Consider the following 13,179-nt stretch of genomic DNA (forward strand, 5'->3'; position numbering starts at 1 on the left):
TCAGAAAAAAGAGATTTTGGAAAGTTTGGTAGGTAAAGTTAGTATAGTGGGACCCAATTGTGTGATAAAAGGCAAAATAAAGGCTTTTAATTGGACAAAACCAGAAAAGTGTCATAAAAAGTAATATTTGGACACAAAATAACCCTGAAATTAATAGGTGTAATTTTTCTAACAAAGGGCATAATTGGATTTTCCAGATACATCTGTTTTCTTATTTTATAGATGTAATTATAAAAAGAATAGTGAAGCTGATGCAAAACAAGAACATCTGGACTTTGTTGAGTACATCATGAAGCAAAGGAATTTCCACTCTTGAAGGGATTGGCTGGTTTGGTTTAGTGACAGGATTTCAAGTAGGTGCAACAATAATTTGAAACTAGTATTGTTCCTTGTTTAAAAGAATCGTGTCTTTCAATTTTTCTACTCCTAGTAATTCTGTTAGAAATATATAATGTATGCAAGTATCATAATAGTTGGAATTGATGTTTTCACATGCACATATTGGTAGCAGTTTTGTGTATACGGATTTATTGCAATTGATCTAATCACATGCACATACTGTTTTTTCCTTGATGTTCATACAAGACCAACATATAGTGAGAGATTAGACAAGACTATAGTACATAATTATGCAGGCTAAGGTTGGTGGAGACATGTAGTAAAAGAGACCTCAATATGTAACTAAGTACATCAATATAACATCAATTTATCGAGTCTTTTTATTTTGATTGATGACTATTTATATATTATATACAATGTAAATTTGAGGTCTTTAAATTTTTGCCCAGACTTCAGAATTTTTCTGACTCCGTCATTGTAATCGGTTATCACCGCACGATAACCGGTTACCATGAACATGAAATTCATCCAGCAAAAATGAGTGTTGAGGATGTTGAGGAGAGTGATGCTTCCTCGCTAAATCATTACTATATACAATTTCCATCTTTAATGTAAGACTGGATGACTGCTACCGACAACAACAGCACACATTTAATGTTTGTAGAGATCCTAGATCCTGATGATAGTAATAAAAATGAAAAAACTACATCCTGATGATAGTAATAAAAAAGAAAAAACTACATTGATATAAAAAATAAAAAAATACATCAGTTAACAATGGACAATACTACTTTTTTTTAAGTTCTTTTCATGATCTTTTCTTCGTATATTAAGATAGAGATTCAAGTGTATTATAATTTAGACAAAATTTTCTATGATGTATTTTGATCGTAAGTAATTTTTTTAAGGATTAATAGTAATTCACTCTTATAATATTAGCGAATTTTGCTTTTTCCCCTTTCCTATCTTTTGGCAATGATTTTTTAAAAAAAATCATTGCCAAAACCTATCTTTGACAACAGTGGGATAAACTGAAACACGTTCATATTACAGGAAGATAAATTACTATTAATTCTTTTTTTTAATCCTAATAATTATACAATTGGTGTAGGAAAAGGGAATGTTAATAAGAAAATTTGAATTTGAAAGTGTATGTGACACAAAAAGAAAAAGGAAATTTTTTATTTAACACTGATAAAATTAGTGAAATTGTAGGAAGTATAATGTTTAATAGTTAAAAATTAACACGAAAATAAAATAAGTGTAATGAATATGAGAATGTTACATTCAATATGTGATATGACTAATCAGAATAATATTAGAAATAACATCATTGAAAGCGTTGATGTTGTAGCACCTATAGTAAAAAAATCAATTTAGTTAGTTTAGATAGGTGGAGAAAAAACATTTACTACTTCAAGAGTAAATGTGATAGAGATAAATCAAATAGTTAAAGGTGAAAGACTTAAAAAACTATAAGAAAAAATATAGTGAAAATTTTTTAGAATAACAAATGATAGAAATATAATTTAATCAATGTAACTTATTCTACTTAATAAAATAAAATTTTATAGTTGTTGATTGTTGTTGTAATCATTGAAATTATATATTAGTAAAGAAGTCTAACATGCAAGATTTTTTTAATTTATTTTTTAATCAATTGTAGTTATTTTTTTACATCAACTTAGATGAGTGTATACAAAATGAAAACCATAAAAATCGTAGAGATTCTCTAACTTTAGTTACATCTAGTTTCCCTTAATTTTTGGGATTTTTTTATGAAAGATGAAAAAAAAAAAGGGAAAAGATGGGAGAGATTGTATTATTAAAGAAATAGAGAGAAAATTATAGTACATTTCCCACAATAAAATTAGAGAAAAATTCACGCCCAAACATCATTTGATAGTCCTTTTTTTTACTTTATCAATTTAAACAATTGAAACATTATATACCATTTCTTTTGAATGACAACTTTAGTTCATTAGTAATATTTTTCTATAATTTAGAATTCAAAAAAATCACACAAAATATTTCATAACTATATTATACAAACTAAATAATTTTAACATCATAATTTACTATGAAAAAACATTTGAGCAGCATGCATGCTACTCAATAACTATGGTAATAAAGTTATGCAAGAGATTCATTTAACCAAACAAATATATTCCCATGTCTCAAAATCATACAGTGATACTGTTCTGTTTGAATTGTGTGACCAGAGACACTAGTCATTAAAGGGGACAGGTGTTGCTTCTTCTCTACACAGTTCCATGCAATGTAGCCACGACATACAATGCTTCTTCACCTCTTGCCATGTAAGCTCTCACCGGTTCCCCTTATAATAATGCTATATAGTATATACCTAAACACTTCTCTCTCACACAACAAACAACTCAACAACAACATCATAAATTGTTTCTTTTCTGTTTTTGAAACTGAATTTTTCTCACCACCATGACTGATCACCATGCAAGAACAACAGGCTCCTACTCCTATGGAGGATCACCCTATGACACCCACACCTCCAGCCTCAGCCACCCTTCACGCCAAACAGTGAAGTTCATAACAGCTGCTACAATTGGTGTCACACTGGTGTTCTTGTCTGGACTCATCCTTGTTGGAACTGTCATAGGATTAATCATTGCAACTCCTCTTCTTGTTATCTTCAGTCCTATCCTAGTTCCAGCTGCAATAACACTGTCTCTCATTGCTGGTGGGTTTGTGTTCTCTGGTGGTTGTGGTGTGGCTGCTATAGCTGCATTGTCATGGATTTACAACTACGTCTCGGGTAATCGTCCCGCTGGTAGTGATAATCTTGATTATGCTAAAGGGTATATTACTGATAAGGCTAGAGAAGTGAAGGAAAAAGCTAAGGATTATGGAAATTATGCTCAGGCTAGAGCACAAGAAGCCGCACAAGGAGGAACTGGAAATTATGGTCAGGCTAGAGCACAAGAAGGCACACAAGGAACTTATTAGTAAAATCATAAGCTGTGTATTGCTTTCACTTTTTCTCCATTTGCATGTTCTGTTCACTCATTGTCACCACTTCTGTTTAGTTTCTTGTTTGTGTGTTGTGTGTCTGTGTTGTTCAATCTGGTTTGTAAGTTAAATATTTCGCTTTATTTATGTAAGCATTATGTTAGTAAATAAATTTGTCTCTATTTTGTAGCCTACAATGTTTCCTCTTGTTTAAGATGTGTGAATGTGATGGATGAATGTTTCCTTGCTTAATTGTGATGTTGTTTTTGTGTCCCTTTTCCTAAATTACAAAAAAATCAATACATGTTTATCATCATAAACAACAAAAGTAAGGAATCAAGACAACAAATCCTGAGACTTTGTATCATCATAAACAACAAAAGTGAGGAGTCAAGACAAGAGATCCAACAAATCCTGAGATTCTATATGCATCATCATCATCATAAACAACAAACCCTGAGATTCTATATGCATCATCATCATCATAAACAACAAACCCTGAGATTCTATATGCACCATCATAAAGAACAAATCCTGAGACTCATGTACGAAAAAGGAATTAGAAAAGGAATTAGAAGACTGGAAAAATTAGTAGCCATAGTTAATCAAACACCACATAAATTTATGGTTTTTTTAGGGTTGTCAGCATTTGGTCCCTTGCATGAAATTTATGACCAACATCAAGTCTTTACTACTTCAGTGAACATTCTAAGCGCAGAAGAATGACTTAATAAATAAAAATGGCTAGTTAATGATGGAATCAGAGACAGGATGAAGTATAAAAATGGCAGGTTAATGATGTCTACATAATCCCCTCTAAAAGACAGGTTGTATTATTATTATTAAGAAAAATAGTCTGATCATTGATGAAATCATACAATACTGCAAAGTGAACATAAAGCAGAATTTCTACAAGCTGTAAGCATTCAAGGGTGAAGTGGCTTATCATTTTCTTGTTTATAGAAGGTTTCATAAGTCTGAACCCTTGGCTTTGATTCTGGCACTTCCAACTGTTGCATGAATTCATCTGTCATCTTGACGAAATCATTCATCTGAGTTTTTTTCCATTCCTTCAAAGTTCAAAACATCACAAACACAATATGAATTTTCTTCTCGAATAGAAATTTGAATCTAGAAAATGAAGTGAACTGATTAAAGGAGAATATGAAGATTAAAAACATTCACACAAGATGAAATTAGGTTATGAATTGTTTTCATAAATTCTCTGATTCGGAATTATAGTAGTTAGTTAGGGTTTGGGAGATACCTCAAAATCCCACTCGGAATACAAATCAGGATCATTTGGATTGGCCCAAACATAAGCATAAGCTCTAAAATTTTCAGAATTTTCCTGTACAAATAATTTGTTAATATAAAAATTGCTGTAAAAACACAAAATCTTAAAGATCATTATGCCTTTGGGAATGATAGGAATAAATAATGAGTTGAATGAATGCTACTTACGGTAAAGAGAACTTGAACCTCAGTTCTATTGTATTCAACATCTTCGAATTCATCTAAAAGATGGAGTTCTGGTCCTGAGACGCCAAGAAGGACCTGAACAAAGAATTAATTAATTAATTAATTAATTTTGATTCAGCAACGGAATCCGATAAGAAGAATTATGATGATGATTGTTGTTACTCTTCCGGTGACTTTCTTGGCCTGGACGGGTAGGATGGCGGGATAAACGCGATCTTTGATCTTAAATCGGTGGCTGCATTTTATGTAATCAAATTAAATAGTTGATTGATTTGTGAATAAGAAAAGAGAGTAAGAAGAACTACTAACTAGTCGGAGAGGATAGCGGGTGCCGATTGAGGTACCCGGTTAATGACGGTACGGACAACGTCATCGGCGAGGAGAGTTCCATAAACAAAAACGTTATGACTCTGATTCAGAGGATTCACCACCGTGCTCATCTTTCTTCTTTCAACACTGTATTGCTGCTTCAAATGAAATGAAACCAAACGAAACTAGATGTGTGCGTGTGATTAGTTTTCACCAATGGAAACGGGGCACGACACCTTATCGCATGTAGCCTTATAAACAAATGTTTATGTAACTATGTCTTTTCTAATGGAAACGGGGCACGACACCTTATGTCTTTTGTATCATAATCTCGAGAATCATTTTGATTCTTTAACTAAAAAAAATATTCATAATAATCCCCTAATTCTTTAATTAATTTTTTTAAACACTTCATATTAGTCTTTTTTATTTTATTATACTTTAAAAGGACTAAAGTGAACCATAAATTAAAAGGACTAAAATGAACCATGAGATTAAGATAGAGAACGTAAAAAAAAATATCAAATCTTCATTGTAACTAATTTGTCCACATTCTTTTTTAATAAAAAAGAATGTTAAATATATAATTCTAAAATAAAAAAACTAGCATAAAAAATTTAATTTTGCATTGGTAGGGAGCAAATTAGTGTTCTGTGTTCACATATTCATTTGAATATTCTAGTGTGTCCACACGTTAAGGAATCAATTTGATTTTAAATTAGATGAAGGGGATGGATCTGTTGTATATGTTTTAGTCACCAATAATTTATTACACATTTTTTGTAACAAAACTTACAAAACAGACTACTGTTGTAAACTAAACTAAACTAAAACGACTAACATGTAAAACTGATTCAAATCTAAAATGTGGCTATATTAAAACCTCTTTGGACAACGTTCTTACCATGATTAAGATGAGGGGAAATTTTCAGTGAAATCTTTTTAAGAAAATACAGTTGTTTCCGTGCTAAGAGTTCTTGTTGTAGTTTCCAAATAGAAAACGTAACGGCAGTTGTTTCTCATCCAACATCTAAAGTATTCATGAGATGAAATAAAGTATTCATAGTACACATGAGGATATATTGTAACCAACATCTAACTGAATAATATAATTAGTTGATTACACAAATTCCATAAAATAGTTCGGTGAAAAGGATGGCGGCAGGATATAATCTAGCCAGGCAAGATTATTTATAACAGCAACCTCTTCATATGGCCATTGGCTCTGCGGCACCAATAATGTCTAGCAGTGAGTCATGAGCCTCAAGTTCGTCGTGCCATATTGGAAGTTGATCCCCTGGGTAGAAATTCCTAGTCACTCCCTCTGAGTTAATCTACAAGGATTCAAAATCAAGCAGTGTCAATTTATTGTGCATAGTGAACGTTTGAACATTGTCTTTACAACAGAAGTGATCGAGTATGATGTCTTACAATGACAGTTCGGACAACTCCACCACTAGCACCGTCACGGGCAATGGCAAGTGAAACTGCCTTTCTGACTAGTTCCTGTCATACATAAAAATACAGTGTCAGCAGTAAGATAGAAATCCCAACTGCATCTCTTGTATTGGAGATGTGTTATCTAAAAATAGTTTGAGATTACACTCTTCACCTAACAACTCAAGCTTCTGGTTTTACACAAATACAAACTTTAAAAATTTTGACAAATAGCAACCTCCATGCAAAATGCCCCGACCCTCACTTAAATGACTAGATACCTCTTCATCTCAAGTCTCAACCCCTACTCATGTCTTATTTCTTCTATCCATCTCAACCAACATAAATAACTGTCTAACACCCACTCAGTGTTATCAAATTGCAGCACCATGGCTGCTATGGTGGTTATACATTGCGGTTTTTGGGTTCGCCGCAATGGTAAATATCGGCCGCTGTTGTGGGTTTTCCGCCATAATCCGCAATAACACTGCACCCACTAAAAGTCACTGACAGACACCTCACATTGCAAGAATAGAGACCCATACCTCAGCTTCGTCCTTGGTCATTCCCTCTTTCCAAGCTTGATCAAAAAATCCATACAAGTAACTGGACCCAGATCCTGCAATCAAACAAAAAAGTCATGTAAAACACACCTTAATAAAGGAAGCAATGCATTTGATAGATACAGTTGAAGGGCTAGCAATGAAAGTTACTAAAAAGAATAAGATGTTTAACAAGAAAATTCATATACACATTTGCATAGACCAAACATCTAGGCTATTCCAAATTACCCAACAGAAACTGACAAATTTCAATGATCATTTCTCATATATTTACATCACTTCTCATTGGTAATCAATATGGTTTTTAATGCAGTTAATTTTTCATTGATTTTTCTTTTTCCATTTTCATAGAGTGTGTGATTTGAGCATGGTAAGGATATATGGTAAATAAAGTGTAGGGTAGGCTGCTTAGTTGGCAAGTTTGTTATGCCTTAGTTGTATAAATAGTGAGGTGTGTGAATTATGATGGTTATGCTAGAATATTAGTGTGTCCATTATGGTTAATCAAAGAGAGTTTTCTAGATCTCTGAGAAGCTTGGCTTTGGGTAGATTGGTTTGTATCCCTCCTACATTTTATCTTTCATTTTGCTGTTGTAACAGCTTTTGCTATGTTTCCATTCAATAAACATATTATGCCATAGTTCAAAATTTATTGGCTCGATCACTTTAGTTATAGAGAAACCATTTGAATCCTCATATTGTACTTTCATGCTAATCACGGTCCCCTTGTGTTGTACTATCTTTATTTAACTGCTTAAGATATAAGCCATTCAAAGATCTGAACTCTTTTCTAGGTTTTCTTCACTAAAGCCTTCAAGAAAACCTCTACTTGAACCAATCATATGCCTTTTTCGCATCAATATAACTATGCATAAATATTTGTTACCACTCTAAAAACTCTTGATTAAAAAGATGTGGGAAAATATTTATCAGGTTATCATCATAAAACTGTTATAAAGCAACTTCAAACAATTTCCCCTTTTACTCATCTTTTCATCCACATTAGACCGAACGAGAGAAGTAGTTCATCAGCAATTGCTTGGATTTAATCGAACTTCATTTCTACAAGTCTTTGAAGTCTAAAATCGATCTAAATCAACTCCATCTAAAGGTTTTCCAAGCATCGCTGATTTTTAGGAACAAAATATAAATCTAACATATGTCAAATCTTGATATCAAGGCATGACCTTAGCAAGTGATACACACAATACAGTTATACGGTATCAGGACGCACGTCTATAAATGAAAATAAATAGAGAAATAGTAAGAGAGATTATATACATAAACATGTTTTTAACAATCAAATACCTCCAATAGCAAATGGTTGTTGTACAATTGTTCCACCTAGAGGAACTCCATAAATCTGACCACCTTCGTACTTATCCCAGCCACCAACAATTAACCCGGTTTGCAAGTTATTCTGCCAATGAGATTACACCAAAGCCAAATATTTATGTACATACAGATACATATAATTAGCAAGTACCAATAGAAGTATCCATCTGGCTGACATAATGCCAATTGTTATTATTTATCAGTTCCAAATGTATCTACATTTGCAACTAGCATTATGGAATTTGATGGAAACTCAACAACAGGACTCTAATTAACAAGAAAAGGCCTCAAAATCAAACCTTGTTGTTATATGCGAGAAGCCGAACAAGGTTGGCAGCAACCTTGACTGTGGCAGGTTGTCCGAGCTGAATCCTACATATAATGAAAACTGATAGTGATGTGACCATCCTTATAAATAAGGAACAGAAATTGTTGCAAACCAAAGGCACGGATAGACAGAGAAACAAAAATATGGACAGAAACACATAATCAAGTTGAAAATGTTAATGTATTATAATATCAAATAAGTAAAGGAAAATGTAAAAGGGGGATGATCCTTCTACACCACAAAGCTATGCTCCACTCAAGAAGTTACAACTCTCTCTGGCTACGAACAGAATGTTACTCTCCACATTCCCTCTCTCCTCAACCATAATCCTAACATAACAGAGAACGCATTCACCCATCACACACTTCTCTCTTTTCCACCTCATCATTCCTTCTAGACTTCTTCTCATACTCTACCAAAAATTGTAGTCTAAAACATCATAGTACAAAAGGAAATGTTCTATTATACACAATTGAGCAAGCCACTTACGTGTGCTGATGGAGGAAGTAGCGCACATAGTCAGAGACAACCTGAGAATCTGCAGCCTGGAAAAATAAATAGTTCAAGCAGTTAGAAATATTTGAGTTCGTTCACCTTTCCTTTCAGTTGGACCATAAATAAATAATTCAAGAAAATAGGGTTATTATTTTCATACGTTGGTCAGGTATTGCCCTTATGCAGCAATGAAAAATGGCCAGCTAAATTACTTTGTTGTTTTAAAGTTGGCTCTAAAACACATTGGGTTTTCAATATTTTTTAATTATTAAAAATTAAAGTATTACACTCAATACACAGATACTGTAGATCTATCCGCGGAGTTTCTCAGGATACTATTTTGAACACTGATGATTTAGATGTTCAGTCTGAAAAGAATAATGTTACTGTGTTCAATTCCAGGTATATAAACGGCAGCTATCATGGCTAGAACAACCAAAAAAGAATTACAATTACAGAACAAACAACCAAAAGCTCAATTGTCATCCATTTCAGTTAACATCAGTCATCTTTAGAAAACAACAGTTACAAACCCTATTGCGGAAAAACTATGCTAATTTCATAATTCCATCAAATACATGCATCCAGCAGAAACAGATTCACAATAACAGAAACAGGAAATTAAATTTAAGCTAGTAATAATAATCACATAAGGAAGAAAAAAAATACCGATCCAGAACGGCAGACGTAGACATTATCGGTAAGCTGTGTGATTTTATCAGATGCACGATTGGCAACATACACTCCTGAAATAGAGAAATCAAATCGAACATCATTCAAAAAATAACATCAAAAATAATCAATCAAACGGAAATTTCAATGATTTAGATTAGGGTTTATGAATGAGCGTACCAGTGCTGGTTCGAGAATCGGCTCCGAGAACGACTCCGCCGTTGTAGGTAACACCGATGATAGTGGTTCCCATGGAATGGGGAGCGTTGAAATCGACTTGATCCATGATTGATGGTAGATTCGCAACGAAAATGGAGAAGAAAGAAGGTATGTGACTCGGTGCCCTAGCCTGGGTTGAACTGAATCGAATGAAGGTGTAGTAGAAGCAAAGGGAAAAGGGTTAAGGACTATTTTTTTTAATCTTTGGCTTTTTTTATTTAAAGTATATACACCTGACTTACTTGCCTTGTTGCATAAGTATTTAAGTTTTTTATTTTTTAAAAATATGTTATTTTCTTCAGATTTCTTAGAGAAAAAACCATACATTTAATTTATAAAGATTTTTTTTAGTATATTTTATCTAATTATATTAAGATATTTGAAAAAAAAATACTTTGAAAATTAAAGTATACAAAAGTAAATGGTTATATGATGTAATTTGATTTGATATTGTTTCGTTCGGAATTATAAATGATCGGTGAAACAATGGTGTAATGTTTGTTTGCTATGGGCTAGTACTTTAATCGGTTTTTATAAAGTGCAAAATTATCACTTTAAAGCTCAAGTTAGTGAGAAAATAATGAATATTATGTGAGTGACAGTGGATTTGAATCACGTACTTTTCTTTATGTGGGATTATTTATATGTGAGGATTGGTTGAGATGTTTTATATTTGAATCAGATGTGGGCTTTATCTTATTTGACCTTTGGTAGTGAGAAAACTTAGAGAGAGTTGGTCGAGTTTCCTCGTCAGGTTCGAGTATGGGTGTTTGCGGATCGGTTTGGTTCGGTATTGAGATAATCTGATACCCGAACCGATTAAATTTATATGGATTGGTTTGGATTTGGATTTGCAAATTTTTGCGATAAAGCCCAAACCAAACCGAGAAACAATAAATTGGTTTGGGTTGGATTAATCGGGTAGATAAAAATTGCAAAAATATTTGAAAAAATAACTTATTCACGGAAATTATGCTTTCATGATAATATAAAAAAAATCTAGTATTGATTGTGTTTAATCATAAATATTAGACTAGCAATTTTTTTCTAATAGATTCAAAAATATCTAACAAGAAAAATATTTAACTTAAAAGCTTATGAATCTATAATAACACATGAGTTAGTATGATAATGAACGTGTTACATAGCTATATGCTCATTTATCACAATAGACTAACAATTTTCTAATAGCAAATTAAAATATAACAACTTGTTAACATACGAAATTTCACTTTTTTCTTCTGGAAGTTGAATACTTGGTAGTAATTTTATGATAATTAATTATGGTTGGTTTGGTTTGGGTTTGCGGGTAGAAAATTGAAAATCTGATACCTAAATCAATGGTCATTGGATTTCATTGGTTTGGTTCGGTTCTTGCCCAAACTGAAAAAATGTATAACCCAAATACTATGGGTTGGTTCGAATTCTGGTTTGGTTCGGATTTACCCGAACCAATGAACACCCTTAGGTTCGGTGCTTATAGAAGTAAAAGAAGTTTGACAGCCAGTGTGGATAACATATGGAACATGTGCATTAAGTACGAGTCTCGTCATTGATTTGAATGATTCCTTTGCCGCATAGCTGGCTATAAGTCTCTTGACTATGGAGTGGCCCATCTTCTTAGGATGTTCAAGTTCCCTCAAATGTTGTTGTATTCCCAAAACGCAATCCAACAATTATTTTTTACCTTTCCATTTTCTTTCATTTTAAGCCATTGATTACTCTCTCACTTCTTTATATAAGGGTCACTTGGCTTTTTTAAAACTCTTTTTACTCTTTCATACAAAGTGCAAGTTTATTTTCTTCTACACGCTTTAATTTTCTCCTTTGAACTTTGGCGACATCCATTTTATCAATCCTTTTCCTTCTTTAGGTCATACATTTCATTGTCCAACGCATCTTCTAAGTCACCTTTTTTAATTTTTATCTTTATTTTTGGCTCTTTCAGATACCATATGTATTCTTCCTATTTACGATTCATTGTGCTTCTTTCATTGTTCTAGTTATAGCCAACATATGAAATGTACTTATAAATATAATAAATATACCCAATAATAATAATTACTCTTCCATTATTCGGATAGTGAACCCATTGATGCCAAATACTTCATTACATCATTAGTAATCTCTATGATTTTCTTCATCAAAGAGGTATAAACACCTTATTTGATAATCAACGAATTCATAAAGAGATGAAATCTCCCATATTCTTCTTTGAGAAATTAAACAATCTAGGACTTTCATTGCTATTTTCTCTAATAACTATACATCTTCAACATTTTATTTGACTGAACTTGTCACCATTCTTAAGTGTGTCAACTCATAAGGAAGGTTATTTTTGTCAATTTTTATGATGTAGATCCATCCCAAATTCAACACCTTACTGGAACTTATGAGGAGGCTTTCGCACACTACGAGGTGAGGTTCATAGATAAAATGGAAAAGGTGCTAAAATAGAAAGATGTTTTACATCAAGGTGCTAATATGTATGGATGGCATTTCAACTTAAGGTATTTTATGTAAGGTTTAGGTTTTAAATAATGTTCACGGTCGTGTGAAAATTGTTACGATTTCAGTCGGTACAAGTGTTGCAACAATGATTGTGGTTGTCACAGTGTGAATTAATCATAATTTGTTCTTTATCATAAAAATGTTGAATAACGGTATTGATATTGGCACCTTTCGATACTGTTTTGTCGCAACCATTTTTGCGGTAAAAGACAGCTTTTGAAACCTTTCGCGCTATCCTTTTATTTTTCATTAATCCTTTTTTGTTTTGTTTTTATTTTCCAACACATGATGTGTAACGCCCCTGACTGCTTTCAGGATTATCGACTGACCTCACAAACCAACACGAGTCTTTTCAGCATGCTTTGTCCTCAATCACATGTTTTCCAAGAAACTTCCCATAAGGTCACCCATTTAAATACTACTCCAAGTTGAGCACTCTTAACTATGGAGTTCTTATTTATTGGGCTACCAAAAAGAAGATGCATCTTGTTGGTATAGGTAGTA

At 32.8% G+C, this 13,179-nt stretch overlaps 3 protein-coding genes across 3 annotated transcripts; 1 reads left to right on the top strand and 2 right to left on the bottom strand.

The window, feature by feature from the left end:
* Positions 1-2,705: 2,705 nt before the first annotated feature.
* Positions 2,706-3,521, top strand: LOC131660000 (oleosin Ara h 15.0101-like). Its single transcript, XM_058929108.1, has one exon. The coding sequence runs from the start codon at positions 2,797-2,799 to the stop codon at positions 3,319-3,321; it is 525 nt and encodes a 174-aa protein (XP_058785091.1). The 5' UTR covers positions 2,706-2,796; the 3' UTR covers positions 3,322-3,521.
* A 599-nt stretch (positions 3,522-4,120) lies between these two features.
* Positions 4,121-5,376, bottom strand: LOC131659999 (AIG2-like protein D). The gene is given in 6 exon segments (XM_058929107.1): positions 4,121-4,252; positions 4,254-4,394; positions 4,592-4,675; positions 4,789-4,881; positions 4,969-5,041; positions 5,116-5,376. Coding segments are annotated over 6 exon segments (648 nt in total). The 5' UTR covers positions 5,247-5,376; the 3' UTR covers positions 4,121-4,126.
* Positions 5,377-5,968: 592 nt separating this feature from the next.
* LOC131660001 (proteasome subunit beta type-6) lies at positions 5,969-10,370 on the bottom strand. Its single transcript, XM_058929110.1, has 8 exons — positions 10,126-10,370; positions 9,943-10,019; positions 9,268-9,323; positions 8,750-8,822; positions 8,424-8,535; positions 7,098-7,171; positions 6,547-6,621; positions 5,969-6,449 (listed from the first exon to the last, which is right to left on the bottom strand). The coding sequence occupies exons 1-8, from the start codon at positions 10,229-10,231 to the stop codon at positions 6,324-6,326; spliced, it is 699 nt and encodes a 232-aa protein (XP_058785093.1). The 5' UTR covers positions 10,232-10,370; the 3' UTR covers positions 5,969-6,323.
* Positions 10,371-13,179: the final 2,809 nt, after the last annotated feature.

Source organism: Vicia villosa, linkage group LG3, assembly GCF_029867415.1.
Source record: "Vicia villosa cultivar HV-30 ecotype Madison, WI linkage group LG3, Vvil1.0, whole genome shotgun sequence".
Taxonomy (NCBI): Eukaryota; Viridiplantae; Streptophyta; class Magnoliopsida; order Fabales; family Fabaceae; genus Vicia; species Vicia villosa.